The sequence below is a fragment of the Chrysemys picta genome, chromosome 4 (genome assembly GCF_011386835.1).
Source record: "Chrysemys picta bellii isolate R12L10 chromosome 4, ASM1138683v2, whole genome shotgun sequence".
Classification (NCBI taxonomy): Eukaryota; Metazoa; Chordata; order Testudines; family Emydidae; genus Chrysemys; species Chrysemys picta.
Window position 1 is genome coordinate 133416883 of NC_088794.1, and position 25858 is coordinate 133442740.

Sequence of the window (25858 nt, forward strand, 5' to 3'; positions counted from 1 at the left end):
AAAATGCTGGCTAATTTTGCATCTTTCCATTCAGGTAGTAAAAACTGACTGAAATTTAAAAAAAGTGTAAAGGGACTGGTGCAGAAGGCTGGTACTGAGTAGAGCAGATCTGGGAAAATGTTTGTTGTTACTAGTATGTATAAAAGTTCTACCCCACGGTGGCTCCCATGCTTTGTGTTAGTGAGGGTGGCAGCTTACTTTGCATTGCCATAGTGTTACTCAACTCTGCTCCAAGTAAAGTTCTGAACCCATTGTAAAAGACTTACAGTATCCTGAATGAGCTTCACTGAATTCAGTGAAACCTTATTGAAGTAGTTTTAACATCTTTGGAGTTCATCATATTAAAAATGCAAAGGTACTATTGTGAGATTTCCTGCTAAAGAAGTACCAAGCAGCCAAGATTAATACAATGGATCTCCAAAGACCCCCTTAATCTTAAAACTTCACATTGTTTCAGAAGGGTTTCCCTTAGGAGGGGAGAGGTAATGTAATGTAATTCCTCTGGTTATCAACACTTTGAAGCCACATCCCTGTCCCCAGATATAGTTCAAACCGGATTCTCGAGAGACCAGCAAAGAGAAGACCTTTGGATGAATAGCATGAGTTCAGATTGATCCAGGTATCTTCCTGATCCAGGTAGCGGATAGGACCTCGGGTCTATGGAGGGCCCCAGTCCTTAGGGGAGGACTTGCTTACTGAGTCCCCAAGTGGCTGTGTGCTGGTTCTGAGAGAAGCTGTGATGAGCTGATAACCAGAAGGACTCCCCTATGTTGTGTGGGGGTTGAAGGACTGCTTCTGACAGTTTGTGTTAGGGTTTAGGTTCCTCATAAGCTTTTTAGCCCTTTATTTTTAAATGGTTTCTCTCTAGGGATTTTTGCTTTAAGAATAAAAAGAACGAAGGTGCCACAAGTACTCCTCATTCTTTTTGCTGATAGACTGTAATAAACATACAGTTAAGGGTTAATTCCTCTTTTACTTGTAAAGGGTTAAGAAGCTCACATAACCTAGCTGACACCTGACCAGAAGGACGAATAAGGGGATAAGATAGTTTATTTAAAATCTGGAAGGGGGGGAAAGTTTGTTTTTTGTCTGTGCAGTGTGGGCTTTTGCTGGAAACAGAGAAAGAAGGAACCATCCAACTCCTATAGGGTAGTGAGTATTTAGAGAAGGAATGTGTTAGATTACCTCCATTTTCTTGTTTGTGGGTTCTTTTGCAAATAAGAAGGAAGATAAATTTGGGTTCTTTGTGTCACTTTAAAGTTTTGCCCAGAGGGAAACCCTCTGTTTTAAATTGTCTGTGAGATTCTTTCATTCTGATGTTACAGAGGTACTCCTTTCACCTTTAATTAAAATTCTTCTTTTAAGAACCTGATTGATTTTTCATTGTTTTAAGATCCAAGGGTTTTGGATCTGTGTTCACCAGGACTAACTGGTGAGGGGGATTCCCAAGCCTACCCAGGAAAAGGGGTGTAGGAGTTTGGGGGAGGAATCATTTTCAAGTCTGCCCAGAAAAGGGGGTTAGGGACTTGGAACTCTGCCTTCCCCCAAATATCTCCCAAGTGGCTTTCTCTAAATATCTGGTTAACGTTTGGTGATGGCAGTGTACTGTTAACCTAAGCTGGTAAAAATAAGCTTAGGGGGTCTTTCATGCAGGTCTCCACATCTGTACCCTAAAGTTCAGAGTGGGGAGGGAACCTTGACATGGTGGCAGCTCGGTGGGATCATTTTGCACCAGTAAGATTTCCCTTCCCCCCCTTTAGCTGCTTGGAAAAGCAGAGCTGAAAGGGGAGACAGATCTTCTCTTTGCTTGAAGACAGAGGTGTTAAGTTTTTTTTTTTAACAAAGGTCTTTGTTAGAGAGAGGTTTCAAGCTGTGAGCAACTAGCAAATAATTAACATTCTGCAAAAGAATTCACAAAAATAGTTTTTTTCTGACTCTTGGGGGAGGGGGAGCTGACAGAAAGGGATGCACAGAAAAAACTGGACTTGACGAGGTTTGAGGCTGAAGGAAAAAGCAAAAGAACACGATACAGATGGCCAGGGAAGAGGCTGCCCACAAAAGAGCTTTGGAAATAGAAGCAGCCAAAATGTAAACAGAAAAACCCAAAATGGAGGCAGAGGCAGCTGCCCACGAAAGAGCTATGGAGGCCCAGAAGGAGACCCAGAACCATGAACTGGAGTTAGCAAGGGTTCAGCAGAATACACCAAATAATCCTAACAATCCTCCACCAAAAATTCACGGATGGGAGCGACTATGTCCATAGTATGATGAATCCAGTGATATTGCTGAATATTTCCTCACCTTTGAGAGACTGTGCACGCTCCATGCAATTCCGGACGAGCACAAGATGACCACATTGGTAGCAAAATTGACTGGAAGAGCTCTGGACGTATTCAACAAGATGCCTATTGTGGAGGCTTCTAACTATGGTAAATTTAAGGATTTGGTTTTGAAACAATTTCAAGTTACCCCTGACACTTACAGAGTAAAATTTAGAGCCCTTCAGAGAGGGCCTGGACTAAGAAATGTGGCTTATGTAAACCAGATGAAGGATCTGTTAGAGAAATGGGTCGACGGCAGGGGTGTAACTAGATTTAAAGGACTGTTGGGTTTGATAACTCAAAAACAATTCCTGAACATGACCAAGGATAATATTAAACAGTGGTTATGGGATAAGAAAATAGCCTCAGCCGAAAGTCTTGCTGCTTACACTGATCAATACAAGCAGTCCCAGGCCGCCAGAGAGGCGGGGAAAATTGACACAAAACGGGTGGAAGGAGCAGAGAGGAACAACCCTGGTCTCAGTTTGAACAAAGATCAGAAGGGACACCCTCAAACCACACCCTACCACTGGAGGCAGCCCAAGGCCCCACCTACATCCCAAGGAAAACTGTCCCATCACACCAGTCTCCAGCACCCCACCTCGCCCTGGTGACCCCTTAGCGGGGCAATGTTTTAAATGTAATGAGCTGGGGCCTTCAGCACAGGATCAGACATGAGTGTCGCCGTAAGCTGGTTGAAGGTCAGCTGCCCCAAGAACCCCAACCGATTACAGTTCATTACATCACAATCACACCAAAGGTTTCCAGGCCCAGATGCCTCCCAGAGCGAAGGGAAACTGTGAGTGTGGGCAGGAAGATGGTTATCATGTGGAGGGACACTGGAGCACAAGTGTCAGCTATCCACCAATCCTTAGTGGACCCCAAATTCATCAACCCAGAGGTCCCAGTGACAATTCAACCCTTCATGTCAAACTCTTTAAACTTGCCTACAGCCAAGTTGCCTGTCCAGTACAAGGGCTGGTTAGGAATGTGGACTTTTGCAGTCTATAATAATTATCCCATCCCCATGCTGCTGGGGGAAGACTTGGCCAACCATGTGAAGCTAGCCAAGAGGGTGGGAATGGTCATCCACAGCCAGGTTAATCAAGCTTTCACACCTATCCCTGTTCCTGAGCCTTCCACCAGGGCCCCGTCTGTGTTACCAGAGACCCAGACAGAGGTGGTGGAACCAGATTCCCTGCCAACGAGTGCAACAGCTGTAGCGGATCCAGTCCTGGAACTGGCGAAGCAACCAGCACCAGAACCGTTGTCACCACTGAGTCCAGCGCTTGCAAACCCGTCTACAACTCCAATGCCAGAGGGCACCAGCGAGCTGACACTGGCAGAAGCAGCAGATAACCCTACCCGAGAGGCTCAGCCAGAGCCTGAAATACCACATAGTGCACCAGCGGGGAACGGTTCACAGTCAACGGAAACCGCCCCATCACCTGCATCGCTTCCAGAGGGACCAAGTCCACAATCCAAGGAGAACTGATGTCTCCAACTAGGGTGACCAGATGTCCCGATTTTATCGGGACAGTCCCAATATTTGGGGCTTTTTCTTATATAGGCTCCTATTACCCCCCACCACCACCCTCTGTCCCGATTTTTCACACTTGCTGTCTGGTCATCCTATCGTCAACATCAAGGGAACAGTTCCAAGTCGAGCAGGAAGCAGATGACAGCCTCCAGAAAGCTTGGGCGGTGGCATGGAGCACCCCACCGCCTCTTAGCTCTTCCAACTGATCCCGGTTTGTTGTAGAACAAGGACTTTTATACAAAGAGACTCTTTCTGGTGGACACCAGGAAGACTGGCATCCTCAAAGACAGTTGGTAGTTCCAACTAAGTACCGGGTAAAGCTCTTGAGCTTAGCCCATGATCATTCTAGTGGCCATTCTGGGGTGAACAGAACCAAAGACCGTTTGGGGAAGTCCTTCCACTGGGAGGGAATGGGCAAGGACGTTTCTAATTATGTCTGGTCTTGTGAGGTGTGCCAACGAGTGGGAAAACCCCAAGACCAAGTCAAAGCACCTCTCCAGCCACTCCCCATAATTGAGGTTCCCTTTCAGCAAGTAGCTGTGGATATTCTGGGTCCTTTTCCAAAAAAGACACCAAGAGGAAAACAGTACATACTAACTTTCATGGATTTTGCCACCTGATGGCCGGAAGCAGTACCTTTAAGCAACACCAGGGCTAAAAGTGTGTGCCAGGCATTAGCAGACATTTTTGCCAGGGTAGGTTGGCCCTCCGACATCCTTACAGATTCGGGAACTAATTTCCTGGCAGGGACCATGAAAAACCTGTGTGAAGCTCATGGGGTGAATCACTTGTTGCCACCCCTTCCCACCATCAAACCAATGGCCTGGTGGAGAGGTTTAATGGAACTTTGGGGGCCATGATACGTAAATTAGTAAATGAGCACTCCAATGATTGGGACTTAGTATTGCAGCAGTTGCTTTTCGCCTACAGGGCTGTACCACATCCCAGTTTAGGGTTTTCACCATTTGAACTTGTGTATGGCCGCGAGGTTAAGGGGCCATTACAGTTGGTGAAGCAGCAGTGGGAGGGGTTTACGCCTTCTCCAGGAACTAACCTTCTAGATTCGTAAGCAACCTACAAAGCACCCTCTGAAACTCTTTAGCCCTTGCTAAAGAGAACTTAAAGGATGCTCAGGAAGAGCAAAAGGCCTGGTATGATAAACATTTCAGAGAGCAGTCCTTCAGAGTAGGAGACCAAGTCATGGTCTTAAAGGCGCTCCAAGCCCATAAAATGGAAGCGTCGTGGGAAGGACCATTCACGGTCCAAGAGTGCCTGGGAGCTGTTAACTATCTCATAGCATCCCCTACCTCAAAATTAAAGCCTAAATTCTCTAAAGCCCTTCTATTTCAGAGAATTAAGGGTTTTCCAGTTTGCAGCCCAGGGAACAGATGACGCTGAGTGGCCTGAAGGTGTCTACTACGAAGGGAAAAGTGACGGTGGCGTGGAAGAGGTGAACCTCTCCACAACCCTTGGACATATGCAGCGACAGCAGATCAAGGAGCTGTGCACTAGCTTCACGCCAATGTTCTCAACCACCCCAGGACGGACCGAACGGGCATACCACTCTATTGACACAGGTAATGCTTGCCCAATTAGAACCCCACCGTACCGGGTGTCTCCTCAAGCCAAAACTGCTATAGAATGGGAGATCCAGGACATGCTACAGATGGGGATAATCTGCCCCTCTGACAGTGCATGGGCATCTCCAGTGGTTCTAATTCCCAAACCAGATGGGGAATATACGCTTTTGCGTGGACTATTGTAAGCTAAATGCTGTAATTCGTCCCAACTACTATCCAATGCCACGCACAGATGAGCTATTGGAGAAACTGGGACATGCCCAGTTTATCTCTATCTTAGACTTAACCAAGGGGTACTGGCAAGTACCGCTAGATGAACCCGCCAAGGAAAGGTCAGCCTTCATCACCCATGCAGGGGCGAATGAATTTAATGTGCTTCCTTTCGGGCTGCGAAATGCACCTGCCAGAAACTTGTAGGTGGTCTCCTAGCGGGATTGGGAGAATCTGCAGTTGCCTACCTTGATGTGGCCATTTTTTTCTGATTCATGGGCAGAACACCTGGAGCACCTGAAAAAAGTTTTCGAGCGCATAAGGCAGGCAGGACTAACTGTTAAGTCTAAAAAGTGTCAAATAGGCCTAAACAGAGTGACTTACCTTGGACACCAGGTGGGTCAAGGAACGATCAACGCCCTACCAGCCAAAGTGGATGCTATCCAAAAGTGGCCTGTCCCAAAGTCAAAGAAACGGGTCCAATCCTTCTTAGGCTTGGCCGGATATTACAGGCGATTTGTACCACACTACAGCCACATCGCCGCCCCACTGACAGACCTAACCAAAAAGGAACAGCCAAATGCAGTGCAGTGGACTGATGAGCGTCAAAAGGCCTTTAACCAGCTTATGGCGACACTCATGTCTGACCCTGTGCTGAAGGCCCCAGACTTTGACAAACCATTCCTAGTAACCACAGATGCGTCCGAGCGTGGTGTGGGGGCAGTTTTAGTGCAGGAAGGACCGGATCAAGAATTCCATCCTGTCGTGTTTCTCAGCAAGAAACTGTTTGAGAGGGAAAACCACTGGTCAGTCACCGAAAGGGAATGTTACGCCATTGTGTACGCGCTGGAAAAGCTACGCCCATACATTTGGGACGGCGTTTCCAACTACAAACCGACCATGTTGTGCTGAAGTGGCTTCACACCGTCAAGGACAATAACAAAAAACTTCTTCGGTGGAGTTTAGCTTTCCAAGATTTTCATTTTTAAATACAACACATTTCCGGAGCTTCTAACCAAGTGACTGATGCACTCTCCCGTGAAAGTTTCCCAGAATCAACTGGTTAAAATCGTCCTTGAAATGTGAAAAATATTGTTAGTTTTTACATAATCAGTAGTGTATGTAAAGGTGCATGTGTCTTATTAATTCTGTTTTCTTCTAAAGTTCTAGGAAGAAATCACAGCCAGTGTGGTCTAGCACTGTCTATGATTTGGAGTGTGTGTCATAAACATGCAGTTAAGGGTTAATTCCTCTTTTACCTGTAAAGGGTTAAGAAGCTCACATAACCTAGCTGACACCTGACTAGAAGGACCAATAAGGGGACAAGATACTTTAAAATCGGGAAGGGGGGAAAAGTCTTTTGTCTGTGCTGTGTGGGCTTTTGGAAACAGAGAAAGAAGGAACCATCCAACTCCTATAGGGTAGTGAGTATTTAGAGAAGGAATGTGTTAGATTACATCCATTTTCTTGTTTGTGGGTTCTTTTGCAAATAAGAAGGAAGATAAATTTGGGTTCTTTGTGTAACTTTAAAGTTTTGCCCAGAGGGAAACCCTCTGTTTTTTTTTAAATTGATTGTGAGATTATCTTTCATTCTAATCTTACAGAGGTACTCCTTTCACCTTTTTTCTTTAATTAAAATTCTTCTTTTAAGAACCTGATTGTTTTAAGATCCAAAGGTTTTGGATCTGTGTTCACCAGGACTAACTGGTGAGGAGGATTCTCAAGCCAACCCAGGAAAAGGGGTGTAGAGGCTTGGGGGAGGAATCCTTCTCAAGTCTGTCCAGAAAAGGGGGTTAGCGGCTTCGGAGATATTTGGGGGAAGGCAGAGTTCCAAGTGGCTCCCCCTAAATATTTGGTTAACACTTGGTGGTGGCAGCGTACTGTTAACCTAAGCTGGTAAAAATAAGCTTAGGTGGTCTTTCATGGAGGTCCCCACATCTGTACCCTAAAGTTTAGAATGGGGAGGGAACCTTGACACAGACTAACACAGTTACCACTCTGAAACTTGCTTTAAGAATGAAATTGGCTTGCTTAGACCTGTGTGGTACTATGTGTTGATGATCACTCGGTTATCAGTCTGTGAAGAGAAAGCAAGCAGGTATCCTTGGCAACCTGTCTGTGCTGGGAAATAAACAGTGAAGACTGGGAACTAGGCAGCCTGGGACTACCTGAGTTAAAAGGGAGAGCTGTGGATCTCCAAACAAGAGAGGCAACAGCAGGGGACCTAACGCTTGGGAGTAAGTGCCCTTGCTGGCCCAGTGAGGGGGAAGTGCAGATGCCCTGAACTGACATCCATATTAAATGTACATAAGCATGAATTAATCAGTTTTATGCCCAACCCAGCTGCTCTGTAGGCCTCCTCTGGGGTACTTAGTAAGGCCTTGACTTTCCAGCAAGGCCCCTTGTGGCGTCCCCTCCTTTCTGGAAAAAGCAGTAGGGCTTCCAGCATCTCTACTCTTCCCTCTCACAGGAGAAGCAGCATCTGTGCCATGCTGTGTTTCGCATCTCCTCCCCTTCTGTTACAGGAGTAATGATGCACCACTCTTCCTCCAAAGGAGCCACTGACTCCCTTGCCTGAGTTGGTTCTCTTCTCTGGGCAGAATATCTGTCTGCCAAGGAGGAGTGGGGCTTTTTCAAGTTGTGGTGAAGATAAATTTTGAACAGAATACTGTACAGTGACACTTAGTTAAATTGAAATATCTGGGTCAAGTCTTGAATTTTGAGTGCTAGAAATAATTTATGGATGGATGCTATAATTGAGACAAACCTAAGCAATGCTGACTGCTCTATCCTTAATGTATTGCAAACTTATACCTAAGATTTCATAGGATGCATACATACCACTTGCTGCAACACACACAGGCATAATCTAAATAAGGATGAAATACTGGCTTTTTACTTTCTCATGACCAAATTCTCACTGTTCCTGAGGGGATACACTGAGGCAAAGGATGAGGCCACAGCTTCCTTCTTTCATTTTATTGCCAGCTCCTGCAATCATTGGACTCTGGGACTGATTTAGTACACCCAGCAGGCTCCCAAGGAGCATGGCTTATGTTGGGGCTTTGGTCAGTGCCCTTCTGCATAACTTATGGTGACTTAAACCAAATGAAGATAGGGTACCAACTGCACTTGTTTGTTAAAGCAGCCACAACTCCTATGTCTAAATGAGTTCAGTCTAACCCAAGTATGCACGGGGTCACTTCCACTTGGCAGCGGCAATAACAGCTTTGTACCTTCTCCATTTACCTCCAGAAGCCTAAAAAAATACATTTCCTCACCTGTGAAAACACTTTAATTTGGCTCTTCTTTTATCCTAGGAACATTTTGTAACTTACACTTTTTGTGTACAGCTACTGCATACAACATCCACTATTACAGTTGTTGGTGAATGGCTTGCAGTGGGCTAGTGTAGACTAGATCTTTCCATTTTGGCATGTTGAACTATGTAGTTGTGTGGAGGCAGTTAATTGTTTTAGTTAGATTTGCACTTCTATTAATAAACAGTTATATAAAAAAAGCATATCACTCTCTTCAACATTTCATTTGTCTTTAAGGTGACCAAACTGGATCGAGATCCTGCGTCAGGCACGGCTTTACAGGAAATTAGTTTCTGGCTGAACTTGGAACGTGCTCTGTACCGCATTCAGGAGAAGCGTGAAAGCCCAGAAGTCCTCCTGACGCTAGATATCTTGAAACATGGCAAACGTTTTCATGCTACTGTCAGCTTTGACACGGACACAGGTAAGAAACTGCAATGTGCTGTAGATTAGTGAGCACTTTCTGTAGAAGTTTAGCTCTTGTGATATAGTTACACTAGTTAAATGTCAACATTGCAATCAAAAAGCTTCACCTTGTATGAAGTGAAAAATATGGCCTTTCAACTGGCCAGATGGAATTGACACAGTGAAGTCAATTAAATTTAACTCTCTTGTATTGTCTTTAGGTCTAAAACAGGCACTGGAAACTGTAAATGACTATAATCCACTGATGAAAGACTTTCCTTTGAATGACTTGTTGTCTGCTACTGAACTGGACAAAATAAGACAGGCACTTGTGGCAATATTCACCCATCTGAGAAAAATCAGAAATACAAAGTACCCCATTCAAAGGGCACTGCGTCTAGTGGAAGCCATTTCAAGAGACCTGAGTTCTCAGCTACTTAAAGTATTGGGAACCAGAAAACTGATGCATGTTGCCTATGAAGAGTTTGAAAAGGTACGTGTAGGGCGGGGGGGCCAACCTGAGCCTGAGAAGGAGCCAGTATTTACCAATGTACATTGCCAAAGAGCCACAGTAATATGTCAGCAGCCCACCATCAGCACCCCTCCCATACCCCCTGCTCCGAGCGCCTCCCTCCCACTGGCAGTCCCGCCAATCAGTGCCTCCCCGCACCGCCCGATCTGCGGTTTCGTGGCGTGCAAGAGGCTCTGGGGGGTGAGGGGTGAGGAGCAAGGGCACTCCAGGCTCAGGGAAAGGGGTGGAGTGGGGGCAGGGCCTGTGGCAGAGCCAGGGGTTGAGCAGTGAGCACCCCCCAGCACATTGGAAAGTTGGCACCTGTAGCTCCAGCCCTGGGGTCGGTGCCTATACAAGGGCCGCATATTAACTTCTGAAGAGCCACATGTGGCTCCGGAGCCACAGGTTGGCCACCCCTGGTCTAGGGTATCAAATGCGGTAATAGCTAAAGTAACGCACTAAATGCAGATATGAGAGCATGTCGTTTGAGAGTCAAACAAGTTTACATTCTTAAACTTTCAGGTTATGGTTGCATGTTTTGAAGTCTTCCAAACTTGGGATGATGAATATGAGAAACTACAAGTGTTGCTGAGAGACATTGTGAAGAGAAAGAGAGAAGAGAATCTGAAGATGGTGTGGCGTATCAATCCTGCTCACAGGAAACTGCAGGCTCGTCTTGATCAAATGAGGAAGTTCAGGCGCCAGCATGAGCAGCTGAGAGCAGTTATTGTGAGAGTCTTAAGACCTCAGGTAGAGTTCCATTCCTTCCTAATTAGGGTAACTGCCTATACATCTGGTAAAGATATAGCAGTTTCCCATCTCTTTTTATGAAAGTCCACCTGCAGACACAAGCCAGTCACATTAAAATGTATTAACTCACAAAAGCAAAATTACTTGTGTTCCCCTGCAAACAGCTGACTAAAGGAACCACAGGTGCAAAACATAACCATTAGAATTTGAGTAGAACTCTTAGAAGCATTCAAAATTCACCATGGAAAGGAATATACAATCACTCGCATAGCTGCGAGCTCCTCTGCTGAACCTGTAGCAAGTTAAATAGTTATTTCAAAGTTTTGACATCTGTGACATAGTGGTAAAGACCCATTTTCAGCTACATTAGAAACTTACCAGTACCAGTTCAATCTGTAACTGATCACTTTTGTATTCATGCAAACAGCAATGCTTTTTCTCTGTATAATCTCTCTTGAAATGGAAAAAGAATCTAGGGATTTATTTTCAGGCCTTGAGGGCATGTTTTTAAATAATCTTTAGTTTTCCAAACAGAGCAATCCTGTTAAATTATTCTCCATCTTTATACCCTGAAAGCAGTGAAAGATAGTAAGCAAACTGAAAATGATTAACTGACATTAATGAGAAGAATGGTATTACATTCGTCCACTTTTTGCTAGTAATCAGGCTAAAGTGTACATACTTAACTCCATGAATAAAAGCACTCTAATGCTGGCTTGTTTTTCCATGTGATGGAAAAAATGGATGCTGCATACAATAACTTGCCTTAAGTTTGGATCGCTTGATTTTGAATATGGCAAATAACTACAGTACAAGTTTAAAGCGGAGAATCTCTCATTATTACTAAACATTGTGCAGCATAAGGTATACTCTCCTCATCTTACTTGCAGATGAATACCCTACAAAAAACAAATTTTCACCCTTAGGTTCTAAAGGATTTAGTCAACTGAGTACAGTGCAAAAAAATAATTGCCTGTCTTTTTACAGTGTGTACATAAAATGCTTAACTCTCAAAATGTGTGTGACACACAAACCTTTAGATCAGTGAGTCTTGGAGAGTTAACTAAACTATGTGACTTTATGCAGGTCACAGCTGTTGCCCAACAGAATCAAGGAGATGTACCTGAACCCCAGGATATGAAGGTAGCAGAAGTCCTTTTTGATGCTGCAGATGCTAATGCTATTGAAGAAGTAAATCTTGCTTATGAGAATGTTAAAGAAGTAGATGGCTTAGATGTTTCTAAAGAAGGTACAGAAGCCTGGGAGGCAGCAATGAAACGGTATGATGAAAGAATTGATAGGGTTGAAACAAGAATAACTGCTCGTCTACGAGACCAGCTTGGCACAGCAAAGAATGCTAATGAAATGTTCAGGATCTTCTCCAGATTCAATGCTTTGTTTGTCAGACCTCACATTCGGGGTGCTATTCGTGAATATCAAACACAGTTGATCCAGCGTGTAAAAGATGATATCGAGTCTCTTCATGACAAATTCAAGGTACAATACCCACAAAGTCAGGCTTGCAAAATGAGTCATGTTCGTGACTTGCCTCCCGTGTCTGGGTCTATAATCTGGGCCAAACAGATTGATCGACAGCTCACAGCCTACATGAAGCGTGTTGAAGATGTGCTTGGCAAAGGTTGGGAGAACCATGTTGAAGGGCAGAAGCTGAAGCAAGATGGCGACAGCTTCCGTATGAAGCTCAACACTCAAGAAATATTTGATGATTGGGCAAGGAAGGTTCAGCAGCGCAACCTTGGTGTGTGTGGCCGTATCTTCACTATTGAAAGCACTCGTGTTAGAGGCCGAACCGGAAATGTCCTCAAACTAAAAGTCAACTTTCTCCCAGAAATAATAACACTCTCAAAAGAAGTACGCAACCTTAAATGGTTTGGATTTCGTGTTCCACTTGCAATTGTCAACAAAGCTCACCAAGCAAACCAGCTCTATCCTTTTGCTATTTCTCTGATTGAAAGTGTCCGTACCTATGAACGGACCTGTGAGAAGGTGGAAGAGCGTAACACTATTTCTCTGTTGGTAGCCGGTCTGAAGAAGGAAGTGCAGGCTTTGATTGGAGAAGGTATTGCCCTGGTGTGGGAGTCATACAAACTTGACCCCTATGTACAACGCCTAGCAGAGACTGTCTTCAGCTTCCAAGAAAAGGTTTGTTCTACTGATTATGTTCTTTTTTCTAAGTGAGACTCTGCACATATCAGTGGCAGTTGAGTTTATTAGCAACAAAATAGTTTAGTTTTGGATTGTATACTATTCAGGACACAGCTGTCTTCCTCTTGGAAAATAATCTAACTGTTTGGAATCTATGCAATAGTTGCATAATGTCTTATAGTATTGAAGTCACTGAACAGAGAAACCATTGACAAGATGTATGCTCTCAGATTATTACCTGGTAATGTGACAAATGTTCTATGGGGGGTGGTAGAGAAACCATATCTTATTAAAAAAAAAAAAAAATGCTAATTTAGTAAAGTAGCTACTGAAACATTTTAGTTAGTGATTATAATATGAACACACTTTGTATTAATGCTTTATACTCTAGTATAGCATCAGTTACTTTTTTAAAACCTGGATGCATGTTTCTCAGTATCTCCCTTTTAGATTAAGGGAATTAGCCAAATTCTGACATCTCCATTATGAGGCAAGTTCCCAGAGACTTCAGTAAGTTTCAATGAATGAACATAAAGTAACGACTCGCCCCCTTGCAAGAATGGATGTAGCTCTGTTTGTGAGAGAGGGATGTTTTATCACTTCCATCAACATGGCCGACTGGTATCAGCAAAGTACTAAAATTAAATTTTCCCTTAGGTGGATGATCTGCTCATTATTGAAGAAAAAATAGACCTGGAAGTTCGATCCTTGGAAACCTGCATGTATGATCATAAGACTTTTTCAGAAATCTTGAACAGAGTTCAAAAAGCTGTGGATGACTTGAATCTTCATTCATATTCCAATTTGCCGATCTGGGTCAATAAGTTGGATATGGAGGTAGGTCTTTCACTCAAAGCGAACATAGCTTTCAAAGGTGACAGGATAATAGCTTAATGGATGGTTGAATATGGCAGGGTAGGGAACAGGTTTTCGGATGTGGGTGAACATCAGCATCTTAATACAGACAATACTAATCATAATGCTAAGGTGAAATCCTCTTTCTTAAGACAGCATGGCAGTAAATCTGATATTTAGGTCCCCTCCTAAAACCTAATTTTTAAATACTCTAAACTGTATTGTAACATGTTGACTTAAACTTCCTTTGCTTAAAAAGTGTTTAATTTAAAAAAAAAAAACAAAAAAAAAAACACTCCTGTTAAGATGTAAAGCTGAATTTTCATCCTTTAAAAGTACTACTGTATCTAAAAATTTCAGGAATTTCTTGACAATGGGGGAATCTTAGAGACACCACATAAGTGTGTCTTTCTGCCAGTTTTCTTTGTATTTGTTTTCAATATGGCTTCTTCCTCCGTTAGATTGAACGAATACTAGGAGTTCGACTACAGGCTGGGCTGAGAGCTTGGACCCAAGTTCTTCTTGGACAAGCTGATGATAAAGCAGAAGTTGACATGGATACAGATGCGCCTCAAGTCAGTCACAAGCCTGGTGGGGAGCCAAAGATAAAAGTAAGTTACATTTGACGGTTACTCATTATGCTTTTTGTTAAAATAAGACAATACAGAACCTTGAGTAGAAATAAGTACTCTTGTGGTACGTATTGCTATATAATGCAAGTTCTTCTAGTTATGATCCTGGTTTGTATTCCACTGGGGGTTATATGCACACGCCATGCGTGAGAAGCTGGAGCATTTGAAAGTAGGAGCATCTCTTGGTCCACACATACGCCCTTGCTTCACTGAAGTCAGGGAACCTTTGGTACCGAGGCAGTCCCCCTTTCTACATTAGACTTTCCTCCTTCAGGTCATGTTCCTGCCCATTCTCCCATGGCTCTTGCGGATCCACGAGTTCTGAGGGCACCGCCATTCAAACTAGGCTTTGATTTTTTGGCATTGGATTACTTGGACAGAGTGCAGGATCTGCCCCTTTCATAACCAGTATGATTACCTTAAGATTCCGCAGACTCAATGGCCGTACCCTCCCTTTCCCCAGCAACGGAACCATTGGTACCCTGCTCTTTGGGGCCCTCCACAGCAACGGATCTGCCTGGTTGGCCATACTGGGCATTGTGGCCTCAGTATCTGCCTCTGGAACCTTCCCACTCCACTCAAGAGGAGTTCCCCCACCTCACCTCTTTGACCGTCATTGAGTAGGCATTCTGAACCAGTGTTGGCAGGTGCTCCTCTTAGTCCAACTCTGACAGTACAGCTGGAACCAGAGCAGTTCCCTTCATCATCTCCAGATGCTGTAGTGTCTTCATCTTCCTCCTGACGCCCGGATGATTACTGTCAGTTCCAAGAACCGTTACATAGGGTGGCTAGTACCCTCCACAGTCCACTGTACAGAACAAACAGCACCAGCTGTCTGATAGCTTACACTCCTTGGTGTGTAATGGCTCTACCAATCAGTGATGCTGTTCAACTGGCCTGGACTGTCTGGCACACTCCAGCCACTTACACACTTTCCCCCAAGACAGATGATTCCCTCTACTCCCACAAAGACTCCAGAGCTGCTCTGTGATCACTGGGTATCTACGCACTAGCAATCAAGTGCAAGTCTTACTCGGCCAAGAAGTGGACTCTCCCCTGCAAAGGGTAGTGATAGAACCTGTTCCTATGACCTGTCAGGGTGCAGGGTTCTATTCCACCTATTTTCTAGTCCCAAAGTGGAGCATGTGGAGACCAATCTTAGACCTCCATCATTTCAACTGCTTCATACACAAGCTTACTTCCATGTGGATATCCATCCTACCCACAGACGTTTCCTGAGATTCAAGGTTCTACCTTTTGGACTCACCACTGCTTCACAAGTCTCCACCAAAGTTTTCTCAGGAGCGGTGGACCAGCTCCACTGCCAAGGAGTCTCTATATTCCCTTGACGATTTGATCATGCTGCTAGCAGCAAAAGGGGAGGGTCATTCCTTGACCTTCATGCTGCTTACACTCGACTCCTTGCTGGCGGTGAGTGTAAACATCAAAAAATCAATTGGATCCCACACAGTCCCTAGAATTCATTGGGGCCTGTATCAATGCAATATAAGCATGTGCCCACCTCCCAGAGGGCAGGTTCCAGGCCCTACAAAAGCTGATTTCCACTGCCATTTCCAGTCCTTCTGTTCTGGCCAGGACTTGCCTTTCTCTTCTTGACCATATGGTGACTTCTACATACATTACTGCCTTAACTTCTCTCCACTTTCGTTGCCTACAGCTGTGGCTCCGGAGGACCTATTTTCCCATAAATTATCACGGACTTTCTACTAACCGTTCCCCAAGAGCTTCTCTCTTCCCTCTAGTGGTGGACAGATCCAGGTCAGGTCTGAACCAGAATACCCTTCCTTCCATCCTCCAAGCATGACTATCATCACAGATGCGTTACTTGTCAGATGGGGTGCCCACCTGGGCGAGCACATGACTCAGGAGTATTGGAATCCTGGATGCCCATCAATATCCTAGATCATGTTCTCATCATGTCAGACAAGACTATCACTGTTGACTAAATCAACAAAAAAGGGGGCATGAGGTCACTTATGCTTTGTATGGAGGCAGTTCATCTTTGGGATTGGTGCATTGCTCACAAGATCCCGTTGTAAGCAGCATACTTCCCCGGAACTCAAACATAATTGCAAACTCTCTCATCAGGAAATTCATGACCGATCACAAATGGGAGCTCCACGACACCGTGGTCACCAACATTTTTAACTGCTGTGGGATTCTGATCAGGGACCTCTTCGCCTCACATGTCAACATCAAATGCACCCAATATTCCTCTGGGAGAGTGAGGGGCTCATTGACCTTTCCCAAGGTGATGCCTTAGTCCTCTTCAGGTCCGACCAGATCAATTATGCTTTTCCTCCCTAAAACTTCTGCCACGTGTCCTACACAAGATCAGATGGGAGAGAATGACGGTCACTCTGGCCTCTTCTGACCTTGCTGGTTCTGGTTTCCCTTCTTCACATGTCAGCATATCCCCCTGCTTCCGTGGCCAGCTTTTCCAGAACTCCTCAAACAAAATGGCAGCGGGACCTAGCATCCCAATCCAGAGATTCTCATTAGAGCTTGTTTTTTTTGGATGGGCATCTTCACTAGAGCAAGAACCTTCTTCGTCAGCAGTACAAGACATCTTGAAGAGCAGAGAAGAATCCACAAGGCAGTACTGTAGGGCCAAGTGGAAGTGTTTCACCTTATGGATCCAACAGAGGGGTCTTGCTCCTGAAGTTGTGGACATCCCTCTTCTTTTGGACTATCTTCTCTCCCTGAAGACGTCAGGCCTCACTCTCAACTCCATCAAGGTGCACATAACCACTAGCAGTGCCTTTCATCCTCCTGCAGAGGGGCACTCTCTTTACTCACCCTTGACTACCAGGTTTTGGAAGGACCTCCAATGGACTTATCCTCCCCTTCAATCCATTTCTCCCCCAATGGGACCTCAACCTTCTCCTCACGGTGTTGACAAAATTTCCCTTTGAACCTCTGGCCACCTCCTCTGTCTGTCTCTCCTCTCCATGAAGGTCACTTCTCTGGTAACTAATACTTCTAGGTTGGAGAACTGAGGGTTATGGTGATGAACCCCTCCGCCTTTTCCATGTTCTGTAAGGACAGTGTTTCACTGTGCTTGCACCCCAAGTTTGTGCCAAAAGTTGTATTCCATTTTCCTCTCAACCAACCCATACACTTAACTGCTTTCTTTCTGAAGCCTCATGCCTCCGTGGAGGAATGGCGCCGTCACTCCCTCGATGTCTGCTGGGCCCTGGCTTTCTACCTTCAGAGGATGAGATGATTCATGAAGTCCCCTAGAGATTTTATCACTATAGCATGAAGGATTAAAGGGCAAATGATCTCCATTCAGGGGATTTCGAAGTGGGTTTTGGGGTGTATTACCCTATCAGTTATCGGAACTGTCCCCATGCCTTGGGGTACAAGCCCACTCCACAAGAGCGCAAGCATTGACTACAACTGCGCTTAACAATGTACCAGTTAGACATATTTAGGGCAGTCATGTGGAGTTCGGTACATATCTCTCTTCCCATTACGCCTTGGTGCAAGACTGCGACTGATGCCTCACTTGGCGCAGCTGTGCTCCATTCCACAGTTCCATCATCTTCCTCGCACCCTGCTTGTTAATAACAGTCAGTGGAATACAATTGGGACTATCACTCGAAGAAGAGGTTGCAGGCTTTGTCTAAAATTTTGTGTTTATCTTCAGCTGGCCCAGCAAGTTCTTATTTAGCAAAATTGAAACTGAATGTGATGTCTTTCTATACCTGTAGAATGTTGTACATGAACTGAGGATAACCAACCAGGTGATCTATTTGAATCCACCAATTGAAGAATGCAGATATAAGCTCTATCAAGAAATGTTTTCCTGGAAAATGGTAATACTATCACTACCCAGAATTCAAAGTCAAAGATACCAGGTAAGCATGAGAAATTTATTTATAAATCTAATAAAATGGCTCTAACAGTTGCATTGCAGTTGTATACAGATAATGTAATCTTTAATGGTTATGAAGGCCAGTTTTCATTTTCAAAAATTGCTCCATGTATTCTGAACTTGGTATATGCAACTTGTATTTAATTGTGGGTCTTGTCAGGTGGGAGTACACTATGAGTTGTCTGAGGAAGAGAAGTTCTATCGGAATGCCTTAACACGGATGCCTGATGGTCCTGTAGCACTGGAGGAGTCTTATTCGGCTGTTATGGGCATTGTGACAGAGGTTGAACAGTATGTTAAGGTAGGATATGAGTTCTGATTTTCAGTTTGAAATTGTAGAATAACGCATTTGATGGGCGTTACCTTTGATTAAAGATATAGAAGAGCTCTTCTAAATCCAACAGTGTTACCTGTTTACTGTAATCCCCATTAATTCAGTTACATAAATAAGGAAAGTATCTACGTTCTGAAAATTCACTGTTACATGGAGGTTTTTTTAATGTACTTGTTAATAGGTATGGCTGCAGTACCAGTGCTTATGGGATATGCAAGCTGAAAACATATATAACCGTCTTGGAGAAGATTTAAATAAGTGGCAAGCCCTCTTAGTTCAGATAAGGAAGGCTAGAGGAACCTTTGACAATGCAGAAACCAGGAAGGAATTTGGACCTGTTATCATAGACTATGGGAAGGTAAGAACCTGGAAGTTTCGTGCATCTTGTAGAAGTAACATGGAGAAATAAACTTCAAAATGGGCTTATAGAGGTTAAAATGAGACTTCATAACGAATAGTAATACTCAGTAAACTTTCTTGATTGTAGGTACAATCTAAGGTGAACTTGAAATATGACTCTTGGCATAAGGAAGTACTCAGTAAATTTGGCCAAATGCTAGGTCAGAACATGACAGAGTTCCACTCACAAATTTCTAAGGTAAGACTAGTCCAAAGAATGATTCCTTATTACAATATCAACTTGCTACATCCGCCTTTTAAAATACTGGGTTTTTTTCCCCCTCTAACAGTCCCGTCAAGAGTTGGAGCAGCATTCAGTGGACACTGCTAGCACATCAGATGCAGTGACATTCATCACATATGTACAATCCCTGAAACGTAAAATCAAGCAGTTTGAGAAACAAGTTGAGGTAAGTTGTCACTTTCTTACTAACATCTTGTTTCTGGAAATCCTTAAGAGCTTTTTTACAGCGAGGGGACAATTGATCATGACCAGTCTAAGCCTGCTAAGAGAAACCCTGCTTCTAATCTCCTGTCCTAGTAACTCTTCTAGATAAACACTTTCAAACCAGATTCTATAGTGAGCTTTACTGAGTTACTTTATACTTCTGAGGGTTCTTTAGGCTGATCTATTGCTGATTTCTCTTTACACTTCTGGCTATTTGAATTTCTAATTGAACTTCTAGCTAACAGAGAAATTAAAGTAGGTCACCTTCTAACAATGTTCGTGTGGACTGTAGCTTTACCGCAATGGTCAGCGCTTGCTAGAGAAACAGAGGTTCCAGTTCCCTTCCTCCTGGTTATACATTGACAACATTGAAGGAGAGTGGGGTGCTTTCAATGACATAATGCGTCGCAAGGATTCTGCCATTCAGCAACAAGTAGCAAACTTGCAAATGAAGATTGTTCAAGAGGATCGAGCAGTGGAGAGCCGTACAACTGACCTGCTGACTGACTGGGAGAAAACTAAGCCTGTGACAGTGAGTTTTTTCGTGTCTCTTTGCTGAACTCACTATAGAAAGTTAGCATTCTGTAACAGAGGTTGTTCAGTAACCCTGAAATAGACTGGAGGGGTCGGGGGGCATAGATGTTACCTTTAGATTTTGATGCAGATATGTGAATCCTCTCTACGGGGTTTCCTAGTGACTTGGCAGAAATTGTACCTTGTCTTTTGCTCTTGGTTTAAAACTCCAACACTTTCCCTGACTTAACTTGCAGTTTAAAACAGAAACGCCTCTATTGTAACTTGATTTTTACAAATTTAACTAGCAATAAGGAGTGTGCACTCTATAGAGCATTTGGTGAGAAGAAGAATCTTGTTGAACCTGTGTCCTAAAGTAAATGTTACTAGCTAGCGTCTGCTAAAAAATCTCTTCTGCCAAGATGATTCTTTAGATGCTTACCCAGGCAAGGGATCTGTAACTCATATACCCAGAGTTAAAGGTCTGCCAGGGAAACTGAAAATTCCTTAAAGCAGAAGAGATGGCATGGTGTCTGATGCTAATCAGAAGTAGTTTCTGCACAGATTTTAAGTGCTTAAACCCTTACTCTTAATATCTGTGCCATGTTGTCCTTCATATGGTTCTTTCTAGGGGAACTTGCGTCCAGAGGAGGCTCTTCAAGCACTTACCATTTACGAAGGAAAATTTGGTAGGTTGAAAGATGATCGTGAGAAATGTGCAAAGGCCAAAGAAGCTCTTGAGCTAACAGATACAGGACTACTCAGTGGCAGTGAAGAACGTGTGCAGGTACAAACTGTTTTTTAAAAATCCATGAATTTGGTGTTTGTAAATGGTTCTGGACAGATGACTTCTTGTAGGCAGAAGTCCTTCAATTCATTCATAGAGGAGGCATAGCAGTCAATGGTTCTCCCTTCATGCTGCCCTATCACTGTGCCCTATCCTTAACTGGGATGGTCCATCCTTAGGGGTGAGTAACTCAGTCTCAATACCCATAACTCAAGCCCTTGGGTTTTCCACTGAGACAGCAACCACAGACACTTGAGGGCAGCTTTATATGATGTAGAAATCTGGCCATTAAACTAACTAGAGATGAGACTAAGGGCTTGTCTACACTAGGGGAGGGGGTGATCGATCCAAGATGCGTAGCTGAAGTGGAAGTATCTTGGATCGAATTACCTGGGGTCCACACGGCGCGGGATCGACGGCTGCGGCTCCCCCGTCGACTGCGCTACCTCCGCTCACTCTGGTGGAGTTCCGGAGTCGACGGTGAGCGCGTTCAGGGATCGATATATCGCGTCTTAACGAGACGCGATATATCGATCTCGGATAAATCGACGGGTAGTGAAGACGTACCCTAAGGGCTTATCTACGTGACAAGTAGCTTCTAAGTCAGTGGTTCTCAAACTTCAGCGACGCGAGGACCCCCATTTTATGGAAAAAAAATTTCAGGTACCTCCCCAACCCCACTGCTCAGGCCCTGCCCCCCCACTCTACCCTTGCCCCCTCCATTTCCCCCTTCCCTCTGTCATTTGCTCTCCCCCACCCTCACTCACTTTCACCAGGGTGGGGCAGAGTATTGGGGTGCAGGAGGGGGTGTGGGCTCTGGGAGGGAGCTTGGGTGCGGGAGGGGGTACAGGATGCGGGCTTTGGGAGGGGGTGCAGGTTCTGGGCTGGGGCAGGAGGTTGGGGTGCAGGAGGGGCTGAAGGGTGCAGGTTCCAGCCGGGTGGCACTTACCTTGGGCGGCTCCCGGAAGCAACCAGCATATGTCTCTGGCAGCGGCTCCTAGGCGGAGAGCCAGGGGATCTCTGTGCACTGCCCCTGCCCGCAGGCATCACCCCCGCAGCTCCCATTGGCCGCAGTTCCCAGCAAATGGGAGCTGCGGAGTCGGCGCTCAGGGCCAGGGCAACGCGCGGAGACACCCTGCTCCTCTTCTACTCTTTCGCTGCCTGCTCCCACCCCCCCTGCCGGAGACCAGAGGGAGCTGCGCAGAGCCAGGGCAGGCAGTGAGTCTGCCTTAGCCCTGCTGTGCCACTGCACTTTTAGTGTCCAAAATCTCCCCAGCTTGGCTTCAGTAGCCTCCAGGAGATAGCACTGCCCCCAGTTTGAGAAATGCTGTTCTGAGTCACATTTTGCTAAGCCACACTCCAGGATTTTTACTGCACTGTAGCAGCATCCACATGAGACGTTACTGCAAGGCAAGTTTGATATACTATAGGTGTTCACTCTTGCGTGCTGTGCAGTAACTTGCCATGGAGACAAGCCCTGACTTAAGCTACTGAGCACCCAAAATATGGTAACTCCTTTTGGGCCACCAGAGATGCGCTAGGCAAGCTCTAGGATCACGTCTCTGTCCAATTACCAGTACCTTGGCCAAGTTCCTATCCCAATGATTTGTTTAAGAAGTTCTATCTAACTTAATGATAATAAGTATCTGTCCTTTCTATATTACTGACCGAAGTTTGATGTATCCTTTTGTACTGTAGGTAGCTTTAGAAGAGTTACAAGACCTCAAAGGAGTTTGGTCTGAGCTTTCCAAGGTCTGGGACCAGATTGATCAGATGAAGGAGCAGCCATGGGTTTCAGTACAGCCTCGCAAGGTACCTTTTTTTATTCAGTGTATATAGAAATCATAACTACAACTATACTATTAGACTCTTCGCCTTTTAGGTAAAAATACATTTTAAATGCTCTAACAACTTGAAAATGAGTCAGAATATATGGTATGGTGCTTATGTATCTGGGGTTTTTTGGCATATGAAAAATAGAATTCATTACTGAGAATGCAGCCTCTATCTAATCTAACTTGCGGCACTGAGCGGCAGAAATAACTTTTCCTCTTAACTGAAGCTTCAACAGGATAAGGCTTACAAAACAAAACCTGAAAAATTATCAGGATTGCAGAAACTGCACAACCTTAAATATATTTAATTATAGGCTATATCTGCAGAGGACAAGCATTGATGCTATATCTGTTTGTTGAAATTAAGTTAATCTAAATTAGCACTTTTCTCAAAGACTTGTCCAGCTTCACTGATGAAAAGCTATTGTTCAAGCTGATGCTTCTTGGATACATAAACCTGAAACAAGGCTTCTGCCTCTGATCTGTGAGGAAGAATGTCACAATTTCATGACCACTGTGATCTAGTGTAAAATTACTTCATGCTGTGCTACTCCCATGATCAAGGGATAGATAGAACTAGTTTTGTACCAGTGGTCATGAATTAAGCTTCAAGCAGTATTGTTGACTCCATATAATGTGCTGAGGTGGAATATATCAACAAAAGCGTGGCGAATCTGTTGGAATGATGAGATTTGAGGGGCAATTGAATGTTTTCGTACATCTAGGATTTGGTTTGCCTGCCTTGTTTACAGCTATATTTATTAGCAAAATTAAATATATGCACAATAGGAAAGCATGATTAATATTATCTAAAGGTGATTCTCCCATTCTTAAAGAACAGTTTAGCAAAATGTTAAGATGACAAACTGTAAGTAAAACTGATAACTGGTCTAATATTCAGTTTACTAGAGTGATTGTGTTTCTCATAATGTTGCTGGTAGATGAATTCTTTCATGGCTTCTGTATTTTATTGACAGCTTCGACAAAATTTGGACGGCTTACTGAACCAGTTGAAAAACTTCCCCGCTCGTTTGCGGCAGTATGCCTCCTATGAATATGTTCAGAGACTTCTGAAGGGTTACATGAAGGTAAGCTGTATTTAATTTTTTTAATTAGTTATCAAGGGTAAGTGCATCCATTAACTTAATATGTGCTGTCTCGCTTTCTAGATAAACATGTTGGTGATTGAACTGAAATCTGAAGCTCTTAAAGATCGTCACTGGAAGCAGCTGATGAAGAGACTTCATGTGAATTGGGTTGTCTCTGAACTAACCCTGGGACAGATCTGGGATGTTGACTTGCAGAAGAATGAAGCAATTGTGAAAGATGTACTTCTTGTGGCTCAGGGAGAGATGGCTTTGGAAGAGTTCTTGAAACAGGCTAGTATCTATCAATACATATATTAGACCTGTTGTGCAGGAGAGGTTTTAGAGATGTAAATTAATTTGCTGAAAGCTATGTAACAAGTTGGATTTTGGATACCCAGGATGGTGAAAGTGAAATACTTTAGACCTTCACCATATACTTTTAGAATTAAGTAACTGAGTAAATTTAACACAAAAATTGACACAACATGAAACCCCATAGGTTTAGGGGTTTTATTAAAAGCTTTGCAAGTTTACTGAAGGTACTGTAACTTAAACTTAAAGGTAAATCAAGTAAAATACATAGTACGTTACTATTATAAAACTTCTAAGTAGAATACTGGAAACTGCCTTCTGTAATTTCATTTTAGGAGTTCCAATAACTTTAACTCTGACCCACAAGACATTAATTATGAAATCTTCCACCATATGATTCACAGCAATCCATGAACCTCATGTGTTCTGTAAAAAGATAAGAATCAAGCTCATGTATCTACATTTCTACATTATAGAAAGTAATCTTAATTCTATTACATTTATTTCAGTCAGGAGTTCATAACCTGACTTCTTTTTTTTCTTAAAGATAAGAGAAGTGTGGAACACTTATGAACTGGATTTGGTTAACTATCAGAACAAATGTCGTTTGATTCGTGGTTGGGATGATCTCTTCAACAAGGTCAAGGAGCACATTAACAGTGTGTCTGCCATGAAGTTATCACCATACTACAAGGTATAATGTAAAATTACTTTATTTTTCTTTTCAATTAGCTTTGGCTCCCTCCTTGTTTTAGTATTCTTTTCCTAGTGTACATTTGTTCAGCTGGCACTGTGTGCGCCAAATTTGGCAAATAACTTGGTGTATAACTGTGATTATACCTTTTTATAGCTTTAACCAAACTTGCAAAATTATTTCCAATTTAGTTCTTAAACTAGCTTGATTAGTGTTATTTGTCCAAATTCTTAAAATCATGCTGATTTGTAGCTGAAGTGGGTGGGGTTGGTTTTTTTTGTTTTGTTTTGTTTTTTAAGGTAAACTGAATCTTAATGGTTTTTGTAACATTTAGGTGTTTGAAGAAGATGCCCTTAGCTGGGAGGACAAATTGAATCGCATCATGGCACTCTTTGATGTCTGGATAGATGTCCAAAGGCGATGGGTCTATCTGGAGGGGATCTTCACTGGTAGTGCTGATATTAAGCACTTACTGCCTGTTGAAACACAGAGGTTCCAAAGGTACACTTACTTTAGATTTGTGTGAAATTCTCAGTTACAGTTCAGGGCAAGTTGCACCATTGACTTTATTCCTCTGCCTGCTGCATGCGCACCCCTTCCAAGTGATAGGTCTGCACTTCTCTCAGTGAATCCTGTGATTCGCCCCCACTTTTTTGTTCTAGTGACCCAGAGCAAAATAGTCTTGTTCACCAGTAGTGTTCTCAGCAGGTCCATCTGGGTTTTGGACCCTGCTGCAGACTTTGGACATAAAAAAAGGGTTAAAACAATAAAAGACCTGTAGACCCAGAAGTTATCTAGACCTTAGTCTTTCCATGCAAGTTTAGGTGGCCCTTTTTGTCCCACCTATCATCTAGCATTGGGGTAGGCAGGTAGATTGCACCCTTGCAGTCTCTTCCTGTGTCCAGTCTTCATTTGATGTCTCCCACCCTGAGCTAACAAGCAGACTCTTATCCATTTCAAAGCCTTTGACCACGTTCAGGACATATGTCCCAGGACAGACGTATGCACCTCTCCAGAGAGTCAGAGGTAGACGTTGGCAGTGGATTTACTGTATGGTCCATTTGAGCACTGGCAATTGAGTTAGTCATTTGTCTGGTTCTTGGGTACCATGTGGAGTGCTCCAACTAGAATTAATCATTAGTGTAGCATAAAGCCAGCCACACCATAATACTCACACAATATTAATAAAATTAATAGACATCACCCTTTTTCATGCTCAGTAACTGAACTTGTACTATTGTATCCCTCATTTAATGT

General features: G+C 43.7%; 2 protein-coding genes across 2 annotated transcripts in view; one reads left to right on the plus strand and one right to left on the minus strand.

The window, feature by feature from the left end:
* Positions 1–25858, minus strand: part of LOC135983199 (uncharacterized) — a 372285-nt gene that overhangs the window by 42983 nt on the left and 303444 nt on the right. The gene's annotated exons all lie outside the window — the stretch shown is intronic.
* LOC101950935 (cytoplasmic dynein 1 heavy chain 1) overlaps positions 1–25858 on the plus strand; it is an 81905-nt gene that overhangs the window by 4825 nt on the left and 51222 nt on the right. The window contains exons 5-22 of the mRNA XM_065593602.1: positions 9209–9395; positions 9598–9869; positions 10410–10637; positions 11724–12800; positions 13461–13640; positions 14120–14269; positions 18028–18174; positions 18352–18492; positions 18707–18883; positions 19013–19123; positions 19215–19334; positions 19665–19904; positions 20517–20672; positions 22371–22484; positions 23485–23595; positions 23677–23886; positions 24455–24601; positions 24936–25102. Of these exons, the coding sequence (XP_065449674.1) occupies positions 9209–9395; positions 9598–9869; positions 10410–10637; positions 11724–12800; positions 13461–13640; positions 14120–14269; positions 18028–18174; positions 18352–18492; positions 18707–18883; positions 19013–19123; positions 19215–19334; positions 19665–19904; positions 20517–20672; positions 22371–22484; positions 23485–23595; positions 23677–23886; positions 24455–24601; positions 24936–25102 (3935 nt within the window). The remainder of the gene's footprint in view (positions 1–9208; positions 9396–9597; positions 9870–10409; positions 10638–11723; positions 12801–13460; positions 13641–14119; positions 14270–18027; positions 18175–18351; positions 18493–18706; positions 18884–19012; positions 19124–19214; positions 19335–19664; positions 19905–20516; positions 20673–22370; positions 22485–23484; positions 23596–23676; positions 23887–24454; positions 24602–24935; positions 25103–25858) is intronic.